Raw genomic sequence first — 25,334 nt, 5'->3', positions numbered from 1 at the left:
TACGCATCAAATATTAACCAACAGCTGTTATCAAGACAGATTTTGGGAACGGATAACAAGTTGCTTGAAAGTCTAGGCACATAGAGAACAGAATTGAGTTTTATTGGATGCAAAGGTGTTTGAATGATGGAGCTACCAATGTGAGATATTTGCAAACCTTCACCATTTGCAGTTTGTACAATCTCATTTGTGGGATAAGGAGAAGCCAGTGACAAGTTACTGAGATCTGCTGTCATATGATTTGTAGCACCCAAGTCAGTGATCCAAATATGTGGTTGATGATGAGATGTGGAAGCTGAGGATGATTGAGAAATGACTGTGTGCATAGCTTACATATGAGACTGAGGTGAAAATGTTAGTGTAGAAAAAGCATATGCAGGCGTAGTTGATGTAGAATGATGTGGACCACCAAAATTAGGCCCTTGGTCATTGAAGAAGCAATACCAGGTAGTGTGATTTGTTTTACCACATATGTTACAACCTTGCCTATCCTTTGGTGTTGAGTTACAAAATGGAGCTGTGTGACCAAATGTATTACACAATTGACAAGGAACATGTGGTGTGGTATGAGGACCAAAGTACTGTGGTGGAAAGTGACCAAGAACACAAGGGTTTGAATTAGGAAAAGTAGTGTGAAACTGTTGTCGAGGATTAGGATTAGGATACCTATACCCTTGATTAAATTTGCCTTTGCCTTTCTTGTTGGTAAAAGATCAATACCCTCTTGAATAACCAGAATAACCACTATTGAAACCATTATTGAGACCTGAGAAACCAAGACCTGAACCTCCAGATCGAGGTTGAGCTGGGGGAGATTTAGGACCATAATTGTTAGCAATCATGGCAGTGAGAATCTGTGAGTTCACATTGCTATCAACAATCAGCTCCTCAGTAAGCAGTTGCACCTTAAACTCCTTGAAGGAAATAACATTTTCACGACCTCTTATAACACTGTGAAAGGTATTATATTCAGGAGGTAAGCCATTGAGGGCAAGTATAACAATATCCTCATCTACAAAAGCGACCCCAGCAGCAGACAAATAATCCTTAGCTTCCTTAATACGTTGCAGATATTGAGACATCGAATCCGAACCCTTTTGGCTAGTCTAAAGATTCGACTTAAGTTGAAATATACTAGTCCGAGAGACAACCAAAAATTGTTCCTTTAATCGAGTCCACATATCACAAGCACTAGTGCTACCAATGGCATATGAAATCGTCATTGGAGACAAAGTAACAGTGATCAACTGCATGAAAGCACGATCGTGCATCTTCCAAACAATATAATCTTCATTCTCAGATGGAGAAGAACAATTTGCAGCGGCAAGACCAGAACTATCAGAATTAGCAGAACCAGTAACATATTGAGGAGGACAAACATGCGATCCATCAACAAAACCCAAAATTTCGTGGCCTCAAGTAACAATTGCATTTGAAATTGCCAATTCAAATAATTAGAATCATCAAGCTTCACATTTATAGATGTAGAGATTGTAGAAATAAGACTAGTGATCAGCGATTCGAAAATTTGTAATTGCGATGCAGTCACCATAGTTGCAGTAGCAAAATGAGAAGATTTGTAATAGAAGAAAAATTACAAACACCTGGTGTGCACAAGAAGATCAAGAATGGCAGAAACCCGAGAAGTTGCAGATGAAGAAGAGTACCAAAATTCTTAGAGAATTAGCCAGAATCACTAGCAGAGAAGATAAGTAAAAGCAGCCAGAGGATCGGAGATTGCAGCCTGAGCATCAATGGCGAGTGATACCATGTTAATGTAGGAAGATTGAGAAAGATAGCTAGGGTTTCAAGAACTAGAAAAAAAGAGAGATCAAAGAAGAAGAGTGAGAGAGAAGTATTGCATTAATCTGTTATGATTTCATTTCTTAATGTAGAAGCTATGACATTGATGTATATATAGAGAACCAAGTCTCTAGCTAACTAACTAACTTAGGTCTACCATCTTATGACAAGTGGCATGATCCTAACCATTCTTTATACTCTTACATCCTCCCACAAACTCATGTCTTGAAGGAACCAAGCATGAGGTTGAAGCAATGAGAGTGAAATAAAGGAGCATTAAGACCTTTAGTTAGTATATCTGCAAATTGTTCCCGAGAAGAAGCAAACTGAACCAGTAATGTCTTCTTAGCAACTTGTTCACGGACAAAGTGCACATCAATCTCAATATGCTTTGTACGTTGATGCAGGACAGGGTTAAACAACAATGCAATGCAGAAAGATTATCACAGAAAAGCATAGGAGCATCACGAGGTTTAACATGCATGAATTGTAACAATTGCTGAATCTAGTCAAGCTCAGCTGCTGTGGTTTACATAGCTCTAACCTCTGTAGATGACCTGAAAATCATGTTTTGCTTCTTGAAGGACCATGAAATAGGATTATTGCCTAAAAAGAAAACCATGCCTGTAATTGACCGTCGATCATTAGAGTCCCCAGCCCAATCGGCATCACTAAAACCATGCCTTTAGTTAACCGTCTTACACTATCTTCATGCACTTGAAATTATTTCTTTGAGATAATCTTCCACTGTAAGTACAATAATCCTCCACGCGGCCATAAGTAACCTTATATTCCAAATAAAAGTTCCCCTTTTGTCCAGATATACCCCATGCAAACCAATTGCGACTTAAATGCAATTCCACGATCACATCGCCATTCATAAATCCAATCCTATCAACAGCTTCCAAGTGACTTTGAGCAAACAAACAACATTTACCAAAATGACAATGATTATAACATGCCACGTGAATCTGTCAACCAAACTGAACTGATCAAATCCACACGTCCACACGTCAAACATTCCAAATCAGTTTTAACTGTGCTGCTTGCTTCCAAGTTGGAGATATAGTTTGTATTCCATTTATCTTGTACAAGAAAATGCCAAAAATATTCATTACCAAAAATAATTATTATGATTAAAAATCAAAATATTATCCTTTCATAATAATAAAGTTATCTTAAAAATTCTCTATCCAACGGTTTAGAATTCCACTCACTTCACGATCTCGATCGCTCGGACTGATGACACAAAATTAGGTACAAACACATACTCATGCGCATTGTGCAGCATGCATCTTCAAAATCCAACTATGTGCGCGCCGGCGCGCGCGCGCGCACACACACACATACACACACACACACACAACTAATCTTCAAATTGACTTCAGACTTCAAAAGATTCAGATAATATTGGATGATATATCTGCTAGGTTTTGTTACCATTTGAGCTTGAAGTAGGGATGGGCAATGATTATGGTAAGCGAGTAACCGTGATTATTTATTCATAATTGTTTGAGTTCTTACCTGCATAATCTTTTACCCTTTTTTGCCCGTTCTTTTTCTTAAACAAGTTGAAAGTTTTCAATTTTTCAATTAAACTTTTTATGAATTTGAATTTTTAGCATTCTCTCATCCGACAACGAGTCGCTCCTCAAGTTTTCAATTTTCGTTTTTAAAATTTAGAAATAATATAAATGGTTAAATTGGCACCCGTTTGTATTCATGAGTATACCCATGTTCACCCATTTATATTTTACGAATAAACGGTTATACCTATAATCGTAACCATTAAGTTTAAATGTGCGAATAACCGCGGTTACCTATATCTGCGGATATTTTGTCCATCCCTAGCTCCAAGTTTTAAATAAATAAAGCCTAATTAAGTAACTATATTTACCAAGCAAACACGCCAATTAAGTAAAAATGGACTGTTAAGTCAAACTCAAATAACCAAAACAACCTATTAAAAATAATAATTTGTAAACCCAAAACGAAAGCAGTTCATTAAAAACAAATAATTCTAAACACAACTTAAACTATATGAATCCATGTGTATTACATATTCACCTTAGTGGATGCCTCCGATTTTACTCGCACTCAATCAAAAGAGCGTGAGACAAACAATTTTTACATATAAATACATGTGCTAGTTTAAGAAAATACATATTCATATATGTTAGAAATTGCTTTCTTTTTTTTATATGTATTTTATACAATAAGAACGTATAATAACTTTTTTTAGAATGATAATAACAATTCGTAAAGGTATGGGCAGTAATTGAACTAGCATGGGGTCATTGGTTGCCCATGACCTCAACTTTTTAGTTCCTATGTTTATTTATTTGTGTATTTGTATTTGACCTCTATAAACAGTTATGGAAAACTAAATTACAACTTTCTCATTCTTCTAATTCTATTTTCTTCTATCATCTTTATCTTTCTTTTCTCTTATTTTTGTGTGCAACTCTATTGTGTGCACCAAGTGCTCGATAAAATGCCTCAGTTTACAAGTCTTGACAGTCTTAACCATTACTCGACAATTTCTACGGTTGTCGTCAACAAACCTGTATAGATCATAGTAGTAGTTGCCGTACATTGACCTAAACTTTCAGCAAATGTCGATAGTAATTGACAGGTGCCCACTGGGTGCTTGACGAAATGGTCCAATGAAGTTCTTTTTTGGTCAGAATCCTAACACATGATTTGAAAATTTTGGCTTCGCCACTATATATGGGATATGACTTAAAGGGATAAAAAGCAGCCAAATAAAGAGGGAAAAAATTAACAAGAAATAAAACGTTGGTAATTTGGTGAATCCCTTTTTTCACTCTTTCACCTCACAAAATCTAAACTAATCCATCTTTCCTTGTTTATCTCCACGATCAAACAAATACAATTGGAATCAATTATCTGAATAATCAAATAACACTTCAACAACATAAATATAATAGTAATAAGTGATTTGATTAATATATTATACCTTTTTTTTTAATTCAATATATTGTACCTGAAATGGTAAATAAGCAATCCCTCGTTCATCGATGTGCGTTTCATACTCTCAAGTTAAAACAAAAATATGAAGTATTTCTCAAATTTGACCATGTTTTACCCTTCTGTTATTTTTTTTTCTTTTCTTTTGTTTATTATATAGATAGATGTATAGATAAATACTTATTCCACTTTTGAAGGTAAGTTTGACGAAAGTGTTCATAGAAGCCAGAAGAAATAATAAATCAAATCCTAAGATTGTAACAATACATTAGAATATGGTCCGCTCTAGTTCATATCCTCTTCATTGATGGCCTCTCATGTCCTCACCGATGATTTGTACGGATATTTGGTTCTTAAGGGTGGCGACTTCAGCTCCGCTGCTTGTCCTTCTTACCTGTTCTTAAGTACCGAGTCTATCCTTTGTGCCTATCGTTTGGTCTTGCTTTAGGGGTTCTGGCATTTGGCCAGTGACCTCGATCCCTTTGTATCTTCTACGTGATTTGTAGAAGTCAAATCCTAGGTTTGTAAAACAAATCATTTTTAAGCATACTTAAAACAAAAGGTAGTGTGAACGAGAAATTATATATTACAAAAAGGCTTCACCACCGCACATATATCAATTTCACATGGAACAAATAGTACACGAGAGTATTTGAATAGTACAGAGACAAAGTGTGAACACTGACGACACGATTCTTAATTAGGTTCTATCTTCCCCCTCCTATTATTCTTGTATTATAACTTAACTCATGTGCGATTCAACCTTTATATGTTCAAATGTGTTGGTGAGTATGGCATTAAATAATTCAATTAGAAGCGTATTCAAGCTTGAATCTTGCATAAGTTGGTAGTTTTCACGCCTTATTAGTCCATGGTACCTGTCAACCACTAGTATATGTGAAATTAATTAACGAAAAATGAAATAATCAAAAGTGACAACATCTAAACTCACACATGGGCGTATACATATAGTGTTGTTATAATTTAAACTAATCTCTTCAAATTCCAACATTATTCTTTTTCTTTAATAATAACTAGAATAATATAGAGACAGCATGTATCTTCAAATTTGCGAGATTCTATATATAATCAAACACATCAACATCGGGAACAATAATCATCCAGTTATAATGTCAGATAAACAAAATTAATTATATACATGCATCATCACTTAAGAATAGCTAAAAATGATTTCATGCTTAAAATAAGTTGATACCAACGCTAGTCTTCGCTTGAACTATCATTCAAAAGAAGAAAAAAAAAAGTTAAACATAAGAAACCCATATGTACATATAACCTAATTAAGCGTGCAAACTTTCTTTAAGTTGGTACATACATAGTAAACATAGAGATCAAAATAAACTTTTCCTTTGCATCTCTATTCAAATCGTCTTTCATTATATGATTGTCAGTTATCAATCGTTCGTCTACATAGAATTCATATAAATCAACAACTGACCAACAACCACACACAAAATCTAAATGAACAAGTCATTACCAATAAAAAGATAAGAAATCCAATCGCAACAGTAGAATTAATATTAATTTTAGCAAAATAATTTTCACACAAAATATTTATTTGTACGGATTTTTTTTTGCCGGAAAGCAGACCAATGAGGATTGAGAAGGCCAAACCTCACTTCCCAAAATGGAAGAAAGCGCCCTTGGTTTCCCAAACAAAACGTGTCAATCATCTATACTCCTTCTCCATTCTGATCTCCTTTTTGTAACGTGAGCATCTCCTCCGATTCTCGCACGCTGGTCAACAGACCTTTGTTCGATTCAAGTTCAACAGACGAAATGTTGGCCTCACAAAGCGAGTAGAGTGGTCTCTACTCTAGCGAGTGGGTGGCGCGGTTAAGCCATTAAACCACTAGGCGGTTTCCCTCCACAGTACCACGTTTTGTCATATAAACTGGGTTTCTACTTGTACAGAAAATGACTCTGTGGCTTTCCATAAAGCATTTATAAGTTATAAATATAGGTACATACATCTGAGGAAATTAAGGAAATAGGGGAGCTGCTACTGTTTTCTCTATAGCTTGTTTCTTCCATGTAAGCTCTCTACAGTTTATTATAAACCTTGCTCTTTTGAGGGAAAAATCGAAAGGGAAAAAAGACTTCTCTTTCGGGATAAATATGATCTCTGTTCTTTTGGATTTTTTCGGTTCTAGTTGATGATCTCCTTTTGCTTCATATTACTGTTATTTCAGGCATGCTTTTGGTCTTGTTTGCTTTAGGTTTTGATTACCAATTTAGGCAAATTGGACAATTTTCTTGAACATGAGTAACTAATTTCTCTATGTATCTACCGATCTAATAGAGAAGAAGGTATGGGGAGAGGAAAGATTGTGATTAGAAGGATTGACAATTCGACGAGCAGGCAAGTGACCTTCTCGAAGAGAAGAAATGGGTTGCTTAAGAAGGCTAAGGAGCTATCAATCCTTTGTGATGCTGAGGTTGGATTGATTGTCTTCTCTAGCACCGGCAGGCTTTACGATTATGCTAGCACTAGGTTAGATCTCTCTCTCTCTCTCTCTCTCTCTCTCTCTCTCAATCTATCTATATATGTGTGTGTGTATTGCCTGTGAACTTTTTGTTGGGTTGAGTTTGCAGTGGAACAAGAGCTACTTGTTCGATATATATATATATATATATATATATATAGACACACAATATATATGCTGCATGTTCTAGCAAAAGATTTGAGGTAGACTTGTTACATTGTATTAATTCAGAAAACACATATCAGCTATTGCGTCCCTTCAATCTTCTTTGGAGCGAAACATTGTTCTCATGTGAAGATTTTTGCTTGCCCGAAGATGTTATTATTGCATAAAATACTTAACTTTTTTATGAATCTATATATAGCATGTGGAATTAACCGAAGATGTTATTGGGGTATTTGGTTGCCTCCTGTCTTGTGGTCATGGATTGTGTAGAAACTTTCCTTGTCTATATGCACAGAAAGACATTATACCTGATAAGAAATTGCTTTTAAAAAACCTCCTAACGAAAAAAAAAGTTACAAATAGACATATATGAATGCTTCTCACATTGTGCTCTATATATATATATATATATATAGGATACAACTATGATATATATTGGTAAGAGCTGATTATTTACATATAATGATAAATAGAGACAGAATGGAGCTAATGCATGATCCAAAAGTACATTGAATTTAGTTACGAAGATGGGTTTTTGAGGCATGAATGATGAGAATTTGTAAATAGGTAGATACATGCTTCTCCTTAATTACTTAGACATCTTAATTAAGATATATGTGTGTGTGTGTGTGTGTATATGTTGTCTCCTCAATTGCTTTGTTTGTCCACATGAGGACACAGCTCTTAAAAAGACAAAGTTCTTAGACAAAGTTTACTTGATCATAACTCCTTCAACTGGCGTCACCTCCATGTTGCACGTCATCAAAGTTTGAATGAGAAGTTTGCAGTTAGTTTGACAATTCTCGTTAAAAACAAGTTATCTATGAATATCACATTTCTTTAGGGCCTAAACTGAGGAACAATGTGCAGACTCGAGCTTTAGGAAATGCCCTTTTCTTGGTACATACGAAGGAGGATGCTTGATGGGGAAGGTGAAGTTTTTAGATGTTAGAATTCTCTACCTACAAGTTCTCACTCAGTTGCATAAGTATATATATATAGGGAGCAGTTCAGTGGCGACATAAAAAAGACATAAATTTTGAGACCGTTAGTTTTGTACACTTTTAATGGTTGAATTGTAATCTTATTAGTCCAATAAATTTCTTTTATTCAAATAATTATGGATTGGGTTTTTTACAATTTTCCAGGACATGTTTTCATATTTTGAAAATGCTGCATTATAGCTTCATTATCAGTGGAAGAGAAAATATTGCTCTCAATACAAACCACTATGATATCACTCAACCATTGATCTCTTAAGCAATAGACTTTTCACAATATTTATAGCGAAATAGGCTCTCTCCACTGAACCAGTGGCAACATCATAGAATGAAAGTCAATGTGGGGTGGTAGGAGTTTGGGCATTATGGATTGAGTTTGGTGGGATTGGGATTTGAAAATTGGTTGACTTTGGGCAGGGTTAGTTGACTCCCCCTCCTCACCCAGGATATAGGAAGACTTCCTTTTCTTTTGTTTTCTTTTTAACCAAGTGCGAGGGAGATTCTAACATGAGGCCTCTTCTATTGTTGGGGAGAAAAATATCTCTAAACCAGAAGCTACTAATTAGTTATGAAGGTGAATGCAAATCAAGGCCAACAGAGATCATCATTCAAGCAACTAAAATGACCGAATGACCAAAATATGTAACAACATGAAAAACATTGCCAGATTGTTTAATAATCAAAAGGGACTTGTAGTATTTGCCCCTCCCACAGTATTATCCTTGTAGAAAAGCGGGTTTACAAATTTCCACAAGCCCGTTTAAAACAAATGTTAACAAGGATTGCAAGTATAACCCCTATATGCTTGATAAACTAACGACCATAACGCTATGAATTTACTAAAAAATATTCACAAGATACTTGATTGTTGCATCTAATTACCATACACTATGAATTTCTTATCAGCATGAAATCAGTTATCGATCGTTTCAACAAACAGAGAGAGGAGCACCATCAACTGTTGAATCCTGCTTCAGAACTCAAGGTAACCACTCAACAAAAACAACTCCAGTCTTCTTTATGCTGAATACCTGCAATTATACTGTATGCAGACATTATATATATGATTCTGTCAAATATGATAGGATTTTTACCACTTGTAAAAGTGGGATAAAAACACTTAAAAATACTTGCAAGAGTACAAGGTAATCGTAGTATAGTCGACTCTAGCAAGGTTGTTCTCTACAGGAAGTGAATAAATAATTTATGTAAAAATCAAGTCTTAATTAATTATTTGAAAATAAAGTTTGGAAAAGGTTGATTTTATGACCTAAAATATTAAAAATGAATTTAATTAAAAATATTAAAGAAACCGGCAAGAGCAAAAAAACATAAAAGAAAATAGTTTTTGAAAATCAAATTGAGAAAACACTAGGGTTCCGCCATCACCTTAATAGTCCTACATAGTTTTATCAATTACTTATGAATTACACATGCAACTTTGAAGGTTAGGTTTTCCTAATGCATATTCTTGTCATGATATTCAAGCAAGAACGTATATCTAACATGCAATTCGTCTGTGATATTCAGATCAAATATGAACATGCAAGACTTATTAAGTTTTGTAAAAATCCTTTGAAAAACCATGCAACTCCTAAGACGTGATAGTCATCCTAAGTGAAATTACTATTATTAACCACAAGAAGCAATACTCAATCCTCCGGTGATATTCTAACCGAATTGCATCCAATTAATTATTTAAACATCCTAATAATAAGTAAGCATTAAGATATAGAGACAATTTAAAAACGGTGATTAATAATTCAAAGTATACATAAATATTGTCATAAGCAATTAAATAAAGACTACATAGTCATGCTATGGCTCGTGGCCTAACCCTAGAAAAATAAATTAGTTACAAATAATCAGAAAACAAAAGGAATTTTATTGAAATAGAAAGAGGATAGAAAACACTTTGTAAATAAACTTGAATTGTCAAAAGCCCTCTAAATCAAGTTCTCCAAAATAGTGTGTAGAGAACCCTAATGGCTAAATATCCTTAGTTATACTATTACAAGATAAAATCCTACCTAGAAAAGGTCTTAGAATGAAACTAGAAAACATACTAAAATAATAAACTAGCAAATAAAAGGTTTCCTATTTAAGTCAATTTCGGAATGCAGAGAAAATCAGACTTTTGACCTACCACATCAACTCTAATTTGGTCCCAAAAAGTCTCTTTTGAAAGTTGAAGACGTCCCCGACAAATTCTTAGAGGAAACCTTCCTCAAAATATGCCATCTTGACCTTCAAAATATCCAAAATATCAAAAAACGTCAATCCAGAAAAGATGCACCCTAGGCCTTCTTTTCTTCGCCACGGTCAAACGGCTTAGATTTAAATTCTGGAATTATGGCACAATCATCATGAAAGACTCACATATCTACTCCATAATTCCTTCGTTTGACAAATTTTTTTATCAAAGTACATTTGCATGTACTACAATTGAAATGTATAACGAAGCATCAAAATCTCACCAAAACTAAACAAGAATAGGGGAAAATATATAGTATAAAATTGACTTATCAAGTACCCCCAAACTTAGCCTTTAACTTGTCCTCAAGCAAATCAAGACTCAAAAAACAAACTAGTAACTTAAACAAAAAATAACTAAGAAACAAAAACTTTCTCCTTCAAGTTGCCAGCCATAGAAAATCTTAAAAATCAGAACGTATTTTCAAAAGTTCCAACTAATCCCAATAGTTTTTGAAAATCAAATTGAGAAAACACTAGGGTTCTGCCATCACCTCAACAGTCCTACATAGTTTTGTTAATTACTTATGAATTACACACACAACTTTGAAGGTTAGGTTTTCCTAATGCATATTCTCCTATTGATATTCAAGCAAGAACGTATATCTAACATGCAATCCGTTGGTGATACTCAAATCAAATATGAACATACAAAACTCATTAAGTTTTGCGAAAACCCTTTGAAAAACCATGCAACCCCTAAGACATGATATTCATCCTAAGTGAAATTACAATTATTAACCACAAGAAGCAATACTCAATCCTCAATGATATTCCAACCGAATTGCATCCATCTACTTATCTAAACATCCTAATAGCAGCTAAGCATTAAGATAGAGACAGTTTAAACACGGTGATTAATAATTCAAAGTATGCATGAATATTATCATAAGCAATTAAATAAAGACTACATAGTCATGCTAGGCTCGTGGCCTAACCCTAGAAAAAGAAATTAGTTACAAATAATCATATAAAAAAGGAATTTTATTGAAATAGAAAAAGGATAGAAAACACCTTGTAAATAAATTTGAATTGTCAAAAGCCCTCCAAACCGAGTTCTCCAAAATAATGTGTAGAGAACACTAATGGCTAAATAGCATTATTTATACTATTACAAGATAAAATCCTACCTAGAAAAGGTTTTAGAATAAAACTAGGAAATATAATAAAATAATAAACTAGCAAATAAAAAGGTTTCCTATTTAAAGTCAAATTCGGATTGTAGAGAACATCTGACTTTTGACCGACCATATCAACTCTAATTTGGACCCAGAAGGTCTCTTTTCAAAGATGAAAATGTCCCCACCAAATCCTCAGAAGAAACATTCCTCAAAATATGTCATTTTGACCTTCAAAATACCTAAAATGTCAAAAAAAAGGTCAATCTAGATAATATACGAGCTAGGCCTTCTTTTCTTCGCCACGGTCACGAAAGACTCACAAATCTACTCGAATTGGAATTACTCCAAACTTCCTTCGTTTGGCTACTTTTTGCTCAAAGTTGATTCGCATGTAATATAATTGAAATATATAACAAAACATCAAAATCTCACTAAAACATACCAAGAATAGAAGAAAATATATAGTATAAAATCTACTCATCAAAACACTAAGCAATAAGCCTCTTGGACAATGATACTTTCATATATGTTTATACGCAAGCATACCACTTGTTTAATTACGTAGCTCTATGGTTTTACCTATGTATAGTAACAAACATTAATTAGCAACCATAATCCGTCCCGAGCAATGTTGGATTACATCCTTACGGAGAGATTATAGAAAAGCAAACATAGAAATAGAGAGAAAGCAGTCTTCCTTAGTAATAGAGAGAAAGTAGTCTTCCTTAGTCACAAATTTAACTGTATGGAAAAGTACATGATAGGATTAGTCTAGATAGTTTGAAATAGCATTATGGACGACGGACATGCCCCATGTAATGAAAAAACTTTAGCGTAGGATTGCAGTACGAGGGAAGGGAATATTTCAATTTTCATAGTTATTGGTAACATATGGTTTTGGGAAATGTAAATCAAGACCTCCCACGAGAATTCCTCGAGTGATGGGAAGAAAAATTGAAGAAACAAGTGCAAAATGAAAATCTTTGAGCTGAACCCAGATGGCGTGGGCAAGCAATTTTCGTTTGTGAAATCCATGAATAACAATGAAGAGAAAAAGGTGGCATAGTTGTATCCTAGGGTTTCAGTAAAATGTGGGAGCTACTAGAGTTTACCAAACAACTTTGTCGTACTTCTGAACAGCTCAATATAGGGTAAATATTGTCGTCATTTTTTCTTTAGTGTGGAAGATAATATGCATGGCAATTAACACACCCTTCAATTTCAATAAGGGGTAAGTTATCGCTAATGTTCTTGCTGTTTCACAATAGAATTACGTAGATACCTGCTCTCGACAACTTTGTACCAATACTAGTCACCGAGTAGCTTAAATAAGTGAAAAGGCAACCTTCAGAGCAGACATAAGATGCACATTTGGTATCAAACAAGGGATAATAATACTCACGAATGATAAAAGTAAGAGCGCATAATGAAAAAATTGAGATATACCTGCATGGCCCCAAAAACAATTCATATCTGCCTATATGGGATACACTTGCATGGCCATAAGCTAGAGAACTTTGAGAATTAATCGAATCTGTCTATATGCATGTTTTTGTTTGTGTCTGTGTGTTTGAAAGCATTCCATCAAGCGCATGTCTGTGTAAACATGCAAGGAGATATGTTTCCTAAAAGGATCATTTTAGTTCTAGTTCCTAATCAATCTAATTGTTAGACTGAAACCTTGTTTGTTTAAATATTATGATTGAGGTCCTTAACATTGTTTAAGAAATTTAACTCATGTATCTATGCATTTAATGTCCCACAAATTATGAAATTTCAACAAAGTCAAATAATATTTTTTAAATATAATAAATACTTAAAAATAAATATTACAGTAATATCGCAAAATTATAGCAAGAAAATATTGTACCCACATAATTATTAACATATTTAAAAAATAACTATTGATATATTTTAAGACATAAAATAAATACATATAATTAACATGGGTACATTTAGCAAAATTAAAAATGGGTACAAATAAATTTAAAAATATGGGTACAAACACAATAAAACTTTAAAAAATTTGGGCACAAAAAGAAATTAATATATGGGTACAAATTAAAATTAAAAAGAAAATTGGTACAAATTAAAAAAGGGTACAAACTAAAAATAAAAATATATAATAAAAAAATTTAGCCATAAATATAAATATATCAAATGTAACATTTCTAACACTAAATGAATATATTTAGAAATAAAAAAAATATTTTATTATTGAAATAATTAATGACGTTTATTAAAACCTAAGGACCTTGATCAAAAATTGAAAAAGAATAAGGTTTTAATCAATGGAGTAGCAAAAAAAGAGATGAGAACCTAATTTCTTATTCCTAAAAATATTACGGATAAAATAAAATATGCACGCTTCAGATTCTTGATGTGTGATTGTACAATGGCTAACATTTTCTAGTGCTCCTATAATTGCTCATTTAGTGAGTTCATATTTCATGCATGACAACATTTATTGTATTTGTACTTAATAGTTTTGGCAAAGGGAGGTAGCAAGCTTGAGGCAACAATTGCAGTACTTGGAAGAATGCCACAGGTAGAATAATTGCTTTATATTGAATCTTCAACATAGCCTAACAATTTGATTCAAGTACCAAAACATAACAATGCATATTTCATGTTGCTTATTCAAAAGGCTATCAAACTAATCACGGTTCATCCAAATACCAACCCAGAAAACCTTTTCAATAACTGAGGTCCCCAGTGAAGCCTAACAACACATTGTCCTACTCCTAAATGATTTGGGTGTTCCCTATGCTTCCTCCTTAAGCGATTTTGCCAAAGACCAAGCTTTTAAACCAACTAAAATGCAAAATCTCTTCACAATATCCTGATACTGTTACTTAAATATTGCTAAAACACTTGAGGTTTTCCCATGAAATGTGAGATAGTGATTTATTGGGAAAAACATAGTATCTCATACACCACAAAGTAACATTTAGTAAATATGAATTAGTTTGTGAGAACAATTAGAGTATACCCCCACACCTTCTATAAATTATGCAGGCAGTTAATGGGGGAAGAGCTTTCTGGTTTGAGTGCCAAAGATCTACAGAATTTAGAATGCCAGCTGGAGATGAGTTTGAAAGGTGTCCGGACAAAAAAGGTATCAAAAGCCTTAGCCCTGATTATAGTCTTAGTTAATAATTTCATGCTCCCTTCTTTATATAGCACATGCATGGCACTCATCTTGGTTTTTTTTTTTTTTATATTCTGCAGATCCAGATATTTGATGATGAAATAAAAGAATTGAACCAGAAGGTAAACTGGCTGAGATTTTCCCCAGTTGATTAATGTTAATTCATTTTATTGGGGTTAATTGATACTTATTAATGTTGTTTTTTACTTTATTTTTAGGCAAATTTCATACATCAAGAGAATATAGAACTGCATAAGAAGCTAGACCTCATAGGTAAGGAGAATGAGGAACTGCAAAAGAAGGTATTGTTTATACATTAAGCTCTGCTTTTCTATTTAACACATTATAATTCATCAAAAGGGTGGAGAAATGCAATGGTAAAGGGACAGTGAGGGGAACCAAGTGAGCTTAAAACATAAAGCCATTCTGTTAATTATACGCATCAGCGACTGTGAAGATGTCTTCTCTAGCAAACACTAACACAGAATATTTTAATCTCAGGTTTATGAAGCAAGGGATATGATTGGAGGAAACAAAACTACCCAGCCTCCATATGGCATCAGTAATGCATATGATTTGCATGCACCCATCCATCTGCAGCTAAGCCACCCACATATTCAAACTCAGCCTGGGCCTCCGCCTTAGAACAATGAAGTACCAGCAAAAGCAATCAAATTAGGGTATCTCCTAAAGACTGTTAACATATTATTTGCATACCATATTCCTTCCAAAGGACAAAACCCCAAAAATAAATAGTAAGAAAAACTCACTATTTTGATTATGCTATGAACATCTCTTCAAATTCTGCAACAGATTACAACTGCATTAGCAAAGTTGTTTCACAGTTGTGGATGGCTATGTCATAATGCAGAAACGTGCACCACAGTGAAAGCCAATCTTCTAAGAGTGAAATGTCATAATGCAGAAACTTGCTATCTTCATGCACTCGAAATTATTTCTTTGAGAAAATCTTCCACTGTAAGTACAATAATCCTCCACGTGGCCATAAGTAATGCCTTATATTCCAAATAAAAGGCCCCCTTTTGTCCAGATATACCCATGCAAACCAATTGCGACTTAATTGCAATTCCACGATCACATCGCCGTTCATAAATCCAATCCTATCAACAGCTTCCAAGTGAATTTGACCAAACAAACAACATTCACCAAAATGATAATGATTATAACATGCCATGTGAATCTGTCAACCAAACTGAACTGATCAAATCCATCCCAAACCAGTTTGCTTCCGAGTTGGAGATATCGTTTGTATTCCATTTATCTTGTACAAGAAAATGTCAAAGATATTCATTACCAAAAATAATTGTTATGATTAAAAACCATAATCTTATCCTTTCATAATAACAAAGTTATCTTAAAAACTCTCAATCCAACGGTTTAGAATTCCGCTTATTCTATGGTCTCGATCGCTCAGGCCAATGATGCAAAATCAGGTACAAACACATACTCATGCGCATTGTGCAGCATACAGCTTCAAAATCCAACTATGCATATATCTACAACTAATCTTCAAAAGATTCAGATAATATTGGATGACATATCTGCTAGGTTTTGTTACCATTTGAACTCGAAGTAGGGATGGGCAACGATTATGGTGGGCGAGTAACCGCAGTTATTTATTCATAACTATTTGAGTTCTTACCCACATAATCGTTTACCCTTTTTTTGCCCATTTTCTTTTTTTTGAACAAGTTGAAAGTTAAAAAATGAATTGTCACCATTTTCTTTCTGATAATTGAAGGCTGTTAATGTTATAAAGTACATTTAACATGCATTTCTCTATTCTAATCCTTTAAGTCCTCACATCATCCGAGAAATTTATATAATAGTAAACGAACGATATTTTTAGCTATTAACAATGAAGGTAACATAATATATTTTTTAAGTATCACGAAATTAGCTAAACTCGTTGTGAAACTCAACCCGCACAACTTATTTACTAGTAGCTGCTGATCAACAAGAAAGACCAATCCTTTTTGGATATAAACCAATGGCAAGGCAGATCATTCTGGCTTCACTTTTAAGTTTAACATTGCAAATCCTAATCCCAACTTTGGTGGCTGCAGAAAAAATATATGCAAGAAAGAAACCATAGTCTAATTTTTTTTTTTTTTTTTTTTTTGAGTACATCAATACTTTTATTCTAAGAGAAGAGGGAGTTCGGCTAAACCAAACAATGGACAGCTTAATTTGGTATTGAATTCACCATTAATGAGATTTGAACCTAAGACCTCTCACTTTCAAGTGAAGATGAATATCACCAGATCGTTGTACTGAGTAACAACAAAAAGACTATTAGTTTACGAAGAACTAACTCCACCCACTTTCAAAATTTCCAGGTCCAAACAATTAGAAATTCGTGATGACAAAAGCAATTTTTTTTTCTCAATTCTTCCTCTTCCGCGTGCATCTGGTAAGATTATGAATTTGAATTTTTAGCATTCTCTCATCCGACAACGAGTCGCTCCTTAAATTTTCAATTTTTTTTTTAAATTTATAAATAATATAAATGGTTAAATGGGCATCCGCTTGTATTTGTGAGCATACCCATGTTCGCCTATTTATATTTTACAAACAAATGGTTATATACATAACCATAATCGTTAAATTTAAATAAGCGAATAATCACGAGTATTTTGTCCATTCCTCCAAGCTTTAACTAAATAAAGCCTAATTAAGTAACTATATTTACCAAGCAACCACGCCAATTAAGTAAAAATGGACTGTTAAGTCAAACTCAAATAACCAAAACAACCTATTAAAAATAATAATTTGTAAACCCAAAACGAAAGCAGATCATTAAAAACAAATAATTCTAAACACAAACTTAAACTATATGAATCCATGTGTATGACATATTTACCTTAGTGGATGCCTCCGATTTTACTTGCACTCATCAAAAGAGCGTGAGACAAACAACATATAAATACAAGTGCTAGTTTAAGAAATTACATATTCATATATGTTAGAAATTGCTTCTTTTTTTTTTTTATGTATTTTATACAATAAGAACGTATAATGACTTTTTTGTGGCTCAATTAGAGGAATTCAAATCCATTACATTAGCAAGTCTGAAGCATCTCTTGCAGCAAAATCCGAAAATGCATACCTTGTGGGGCCGGCTCCTTCATCTGCTGACCAAAGGGAGGCAGCTTTCCCGTACATGTCTTCTCCGGGCGTAGCCTTAGGAACTTTATGATGTATATATGATGGCTTGCAGATCAATTTTGTTGCTTATTGAGTAGTTGCTTCGCCCCTCGCTTCCATTCACCGGTCGGTGGGGATTTGGTTGATCCTTCTTTTCTTCTGTTGCAGCGGTGCCTGCTTTCTAGAATGTAGGCCTAGTATTAGGCAAAAGGGCCCCTCTAAAGATTTAACTAGCTTGACGCAGGCTCAGTTATTGGGTTAGAGCCCAGTCCCTCAGATGCAGGCGAGAGGGAGGAATGCTTTCTTTCCGAAGGTTATTTACTAGAAGAGAAACCGGGCAATCCCAGCTATTATTTATTGGGTTTACGGGAGATATCCTCTTTCCTCTATTTATTGGTAATGATTCTACTACGGTGCCACAAATTCGCAAACTGATCCTAAGTAATCGTTGTTGTTCATTGGATTCCGGAGGTACTACTTCGTTAGGGTTGGGGAATTGCTGCGATTCTTCCTGAATAGCCTGGATTCTACCGTCGAGAGTCATTTTGAAAGTATTACCTAAACTCTTACGACTCAATATGATAAAGCCTATAAAACAAAGAGCTACTATCATTTCTTCATTATAGATTGAAATATTCTTCGAACTTAATGCACAAATAGATGGAATAGCAGCAAATAGCATCTTTCTGGCATGCATATTCTTGGAAGTAAATCTCATTATGAAAGCTTATCTCTATCCTTGCAGAAACTGAACGGGAAGGTCTTTTGAATCGGATGCGCTCGCCCAGCGAGAAAGGCCCTGACCCTGCCAACCAAAAAAAGAAAGAAGAGAACGAAAGGAGAAGAGAATTTCTTTGTAATTCTCTAGGAGTCATGTTTAACCTTGAATGCTATTAATAAATTCTACAGCAATAGTCCCGCGGACTCGGAAAGTAATAACGAAAATGGCTAACCCAATAGCGGATTCCGCAGCTGCCACCGTTAGAACCAATAAAGCAAATAATTGACCCATCATATCATCCAAAGAAACGGAAAATACCAAAAAGTTCAAATTCACAGCTAATAACATTAATTCAATTGACATTAACATAATAAGAATATTTCGTCTATTAAGGAGGATTCCCCAAATACCTAAAATAAAGATGATCATAGAAAATGTGAAATATTTGATAGGATCCATTTCGGATAAGATTCACTTGTAGTTCCGCTTCTTGCTATAACAGAAAGACTTGTCGGAAATCTGGTTGGTCCAGAAAGGCATGGGAGTTTTGGGCGTACTTTCTCTCACTCTCCTGAACTTTCTAACTTAATTACATACGAGATTCTCGGCGTTTCGTTAAATGATTCTCAATTATCATTCCGCGTCTACGAAAAGAGAATAAGCAATAAATTTAACTTAGCTAACGCTACCTTCTTAAATTAAGAAGAAACCTTTTATCAACCCGATCGGGATAACCGGGGGGCTAGGAAAGCACTTAATAATTGATAGATAGGCACGGAAGCCTCTCGAACGAATTGAATTGTTCGTCGACACCTGTATAGGTCATAGTAGTAGTTGTCGTACATTGACCTAAACTTTCAACAAATGTCAATAGCAATTGACATGTGCCCACTAGGTGATTGACGAAATGGTCCAATGAAGTTCTTTTTTTGTCAGAATCCTGACACATGATTTGAAAATTTTGGCTTTGCCACTATATATGGGATATGGCTTCATAGCAAAGGGATAAAATGTAGCCAAATAAAGAGGAAAAAAATTAACAAGAAATAAAACATTGGTAATTTGGTGAAACCCTCTTTTCATTCTTTCACCTCACAAAATCTAAACAACAAATCCATCTTTCCTTGTTTATCTCCACGATCAAACAAATACAATTGGAATCAATTACATGAATAATTAAATAATACTTGAACAACATAAATATAATAGTAATAAGTGATTTGATTGTTGCAGTCCTATTGGAATATGAATGTGATTGTGTAAATCCTAACATATCTAGGGATATCTTTTATATTCCCCTTGGTAGTTAATATCCTATTAGAGTTGTAATTCTAAAAGGGTAAGGAATCAACCTTCCCTACTATTATAAATAAATGCACAATGGGGTGGAATAACACACACCTACAATTACACATATCTCTCTTCTTCTCTCTATGCCGCACCTTCTCTCTCTATATGGCATCCATTATTGTTCAGTAAATTATGCCTACAACACATTATCAACATGCTCTTGACGCTGCACTAAAGAGAGTTTGATCTTCAATCAGGGGAGTACTACGTTTTAATCATTCTGTTTATGATTAATTTATTATTTCATTGAATTGATCTACATGCTATTGATTCAATTTAATTTTTTCTGTGGTGAATGTGATACAATTCATTGGAGATGCAATTCCGGCTTTATGAAAATGATCTTCTACAAATTCAAAGGCTTTTTTTTTTTTTCTGCCAATCAGGTATGCTTAAAATAAAGTAAGATATTTGAAACGACCTTGAAGCATGAAAACATTCCCCATGATGCATGAACCCCCTACATTTATATTTACCGTCCGATATATATATATATATAGTATATGTTTATATATTTGTCAATATGTATATTTGTTTCATGCATCGCACAATTATATTTGCTATGTGGAATATGTGAGTCAATGTATACAAAATAAATTAGAAGCATATTTAGGGTTACATAAACCCTAGGGGATTTCAAGAAAAAAAAACGAAAAAAAAAGGGAAAATTTAGACATGGTGCGTCACACCCACCGCACCACCCTCGTGTCACAACCTTGGCAACAGCCCTTAATGCTTTGTTGCAACAACACAGACCCCCAGGCCTTCGGCCTGATTAACTGGCATGGGCCTGAAGCCTTCCTGGGCCCTGTCTGTCAGAACCAACCCACGGCAAGCTTTGCTTGCTAAGTTCTTGTCCAAGCCTGAAGACCTGCTCACTCCAATGCTAGCCCACATGATTGTGCTTGGTCCCCACTGCCCAAATATGATGCCAGCCACATGGTGGGGTTCCCGTGCCTCAACCTACAAGCCAGCTTTCGCTGGGCCTTAACCCACACCTCCTTAAAGCGCAAACCAGCAGCTTGGGCTACTGTTCTTTTCCTCTACCTAGGCCCGTGGCATGCAATCCACTCCTAAGGCCTTTAAGGCCTTGCCTACTTACGGCACCTAGCCCAAATATTTTTGGGGGCTATATTTTCGACCCAATAATATTATTTTAATATTATTTAGCTTTTACAAAATACCCCGTATGGCCCGATTTATTAAATTAATTAAAAGTGACATGTAGTTCATTAATCTGAAAATGAATCTGAATTTATTGACCTGGAGATCACTTTTGGACATTAACGATTCAATAATTTATTTTTATACTTTGAACCATTGACATACTTTCATAGTAACTCAAATCCACTACACTTAGTTGTATATTGCATTTTGTGTTCTTACAGGAACCTCTCTTTTATGAACTCAACGTTCATAAACTAAATTAAACCTGTAGTTTCAAATTTAGGGCCTTTAAAATCCGAAGTTTTCATAAAACAATACACCCATGAAAACCCAACGTTTTTCATGAAAACCATGTCTTAGAACTCGATTGTTTTAACTTTGATGCTTATGAATGATTTATTCCTGTAGCACCAATCACAATCTTGTTCCCTCCAATTCAATGGATTATCGAATTGTCACAAGTTTGATTTCCCTTATTTGGACGTTTCTAATAGAAACCACTTAATGTGGGGTACAAGACGTGAATCTCCACTTGACTATCAAGAAGCTAAGTAACCATTGAAGCCAACAATGGCAAAGAAGAGCTGAATAAGCCTCCGCCATGATCTTCATTCGAAGACTTGTGCCCAATGCATTACAAATGGAAAATACCTCCCAAACGAGGATTCCATGGTTCTTTGGCTCGCTTCTATGAGCCGTTTAATCATGAAAGGCATTGCCTGAAGCACACCATGATTACGTCCATGAATGAGTATAATTCTGAAGTTTATAAATCCGATCGAATTTTGACTGGAGAATACTTTTCTCATCCTTCCATGTTTTTAACTCGCTCATGAAGCAACAGTGTAGAAAGTGGAAGTTTACCAAATTATTGGATCTAATTAATACCACAAACATATAGTATAATCAGGGCCTGCCAAGGTGCGGCATCATGCCTGAAGCGTGATCATTGGCACCTAAGACCTAAAACTTGAACATATTGTACCTGAAATGGTAGATAAATTACACACAAAAAAGGGTTTCACCAGTGCAAAATCCCTCGTTCATCGATGTGGGTATTGTACTCTCAACTTAAAACAAAAATGCGAAGTATTTCTCAAATTTGACCATGATTTCCCTTCTGCTATTTTTTTTCTTTTCTTTTGTTTATTGTATAAATCTTATAGATAAATACTTATTCCGCTTTTGAAGGTAGTTTTTCAGTTGGAGAGAAGGAACTTTCTCGGAAACTGTATGTTATGTGTAGAACATATGTTGTGTCATCTTTCTTGTTCTCTCCACCATTTTATCTCCCAAAATATTCCATAATCTCGTGAGTCTTGACTAAAACAAAAAGGGTCCATAAACAAGCAGATAATACGTCACAATCTTCATTTGGAATTGTTCAACAGCATATGGCTACTCTAAAACTTTATGGGTCTTCTGTATTCCGCCGCTTTTTAATGGATTATGCTGCCTCTCATTTGGTGCGGTGCTGGATTGCTAGTATCCTAATGAGGTAAAAAGTGTTAAGGATACGTATGTACATACAATAGTTAGTTATTATGTAGAGATATAATTCATTATTTGTTAATTTGTTGAGATGTGTAGTTATTTAGGTGGAGACTGGTTGACAATGACATGTGTAAATAAGTTGTATATATACAACTATCTTGTAATTTTATCAATTGTAATGGAAAGTTATTCTTTTCCAAACATGGTATCACTCGCATTTGTCTAACGACTCAATCATCTTTCCTTCGTTGCTACGCTTTTTACGACTCTTCCTTGCTAAGCTGCCATCTCTCTGAAGCTTCTTGCATCTGAAAACCTAATTTCTTCTGTAATTTTCCATGGCGACCTCGGCTTCTCCCTCTTCTGACTCTGGTTCTCACATTCATCATCCTCCGATCATCGATTCCAGCTCTAATTTCTCTAGTGCCTCTCACTCTACTTCCATCACGATCCAGAATATTGGATCTCTGGTGCCGATCAAACTGACCACGATGATGGCTCAGTTAGTACAATCTTACAGGCATCATTGATGGCTCAGTTCCTCCACCACCTCAATTTCTCACTAACGCAATTGGATCTTGCGCTATGAATCCAACATATGTTACCTGGTTTCAGAATGATCAGAATCTTCTCATTTGGATCAATTTGACACTCTCTGATTCACTGATTCCCTGCACTATTGGAGTCACCTCTTCCCGAGAACTATGGACAAAACTAGAATCAAGGCTTGCAATTGCTTCTCAATTGCATATTAATAAACTCAGATCTTGTCTTCGAAGTCTGACTAAGGAAGATTCCTTAGCTACACGATTCCTTCAACAAATTGAAGTGATTGCTGATGTTCTTGCCAATGTCGAAGCTTCGATTGCAGACTCCGAGCTAATTTCTGTCGTTCTTCATGGACTTCCACCTGAATATGACTCATTTGTTGACGCAATTCAGTTTCGCCTAGGTTCCACAATAATTGATGAACTTCATGGCCTTCTTCTTATTAAGGAGATTCAATTGACGAATCGGAAGAAAACATCTTCATCTTCACCATTTCAGACCTTCAATTCCTCTGCTGGTCTTCTTCCTACGCCTCATTCTCAAGCTCTTATGGCGGCTCACGATTTCAATTCTCAAGGCCGTGGTCCCGATCGCACCAATTTTCCAACTCGAGGTTCCGTCGCTAATCCTCAAAATTTTCAAGGTCGAGGCAATTTTCGACCTAAAAATTTTCAACATAATTCCAATCGCCAAGGCTATCAAAGGTATAATCACGGTGGTCGCTCCAATTTCTTCTCCTCTGGCAAGAAGATTCCCTGTCAAATTTGTCTACAATTTGGTCATGAAGCATTTGCTTATCCTCAGCGAATGAATCCGAATTTTTCTGGTCATTCCTCTCCTTCTACTATGGTTGCCAATACAGCTTCCTTTTCTCCAACTTGGCCTGTGGACTCTAGTGCCAGCACTCACATGACAAATTCATATAACAATTTCCAGAATCCAGAACCTTATACAAGCCCTGAGCAAGTTTTTATTGGCGATGGCCAAGGTTTACCAATTCTTCACTTTGGATCTTCTCAATCACCTACTTCTCATTTCAATTTTTAGCTTCAAAATGTGTTACATGTTCCTGCATTAAAACACAATTTGCTTTCTGCCAATCAATTTCTCATTGATAATTGGTGTTTTATGCATCTTTATCCTTTTCACTTCACTGTGAAGGATCTTTCTTCGGGGAATATGCTCTTTAAATGACCTGTGCAAAATGGTTTCTATCCATTTCAACCTCTCAACTCTGATTTGGTGGTTAATCCTCATCATGCATTTGCTGCTTCTATCAATGCTTCCAGGGATTTCTGGCATCAACGCTTAGGTCACCCCTCTACTAAGATCTTCCATAAGTTGAAATATGAGTCTTGTATTTCTGTTTCTAGTAATGCTCCTACTACTTTCTGTAATGGTTGTGCATTAAGCAAGAGTTCTAGGCTCTTATTTGTTACTGTGCCAAGTCGGACAAGCAAACCTTTAGAACTACTTCACACAGATGTTTAGGGGCCAACATATGTATCTTCTGTACTTCATCACAAGTATTATGTCATCTTTGTGGATGATTTTACCAAATATTGTTGGTTATTTCCTTTGCAATACAAGTCTGATGTTTTCAGTATCTTTGTGAAGTTCAAAGCTCATGTTGAGAATCTGTTGTGCACCAAAATTATCACTTTACGTTTTGTTTCTGGTGGTGAATATTTGAGTTCTCAGTTTTCTAATTTTCTTGTTGCGCATGGCATTCACCATCAACTAAGATGTCCTCATACCCCGGAACAAAATGGTTGCTCTGAGCGTAAACATCGCCATTTAGTGGAGACTGCCAGGACATTATTGACTGTTTCTCAAGTTCCTCACGTCTATTGGGATCATGCTTTTACTACTGCAGTTTACTTGATCAATAGA

At 35.0% G+C, this 25,334-nt stretch overlaps 1 protein-coding gene across 1 annotated transcript; it reads left to right on the top strand.

Moving 5' to 3' along the window:
- The first annotated feature begins 6,544 nt into the window (after positions 1-6,544).
- On the top strand, positions 6,545-15,804 carry LOC103967367 (MADS-box transcription factor 23-like). The gene is made up of 8 exons (XM_018652398.2): positions 6,545-6,849; positions 7,118-7,309; positions 9,374-9,452; positions 14,328-14,389; positions 14,860-14,959; positions 15,073-15,114; positions 15,211-15,294; positions 15,494-15,804. Exons 2-8 carry the CDS (start codon positions 7,128-7,130, stop codon positions 15,635-15,637), a joined length of 693 nt encoding a protein of 230 aa, XP_018507914.2. The 5' UTR covers positions 6,545-6,849; positions 7,118-7,127; the 3' UTR covers positions 15,638-15,804.
- Positions 15,805-25,334: the final 9,530 nt, after the last annotated feature.

The sequence above is a fragment of a genome, unplaced genomic scaffold (genome assembly GCF_019419815.1).
Source record: "Pyrus x bretschneideri cultivar Hongxiangsu unplaced genomic scaffold, Pyrus_bretschneideri_v1 Contig49, whole genome shotgun sequence".
Classification (NCBI taxonomy): Eukaryota; Viridiplantae; Streptophyta; class Magnoliopsida; order Rosales; family Rosaceae; genus Pyrus; species Pyrus x bretschneideri.
The sequence above is the reverse complement of the archived record's forward strand: the minus strand, read 5'-3'. Positions and strand labels throughout refer to the sequence as shown.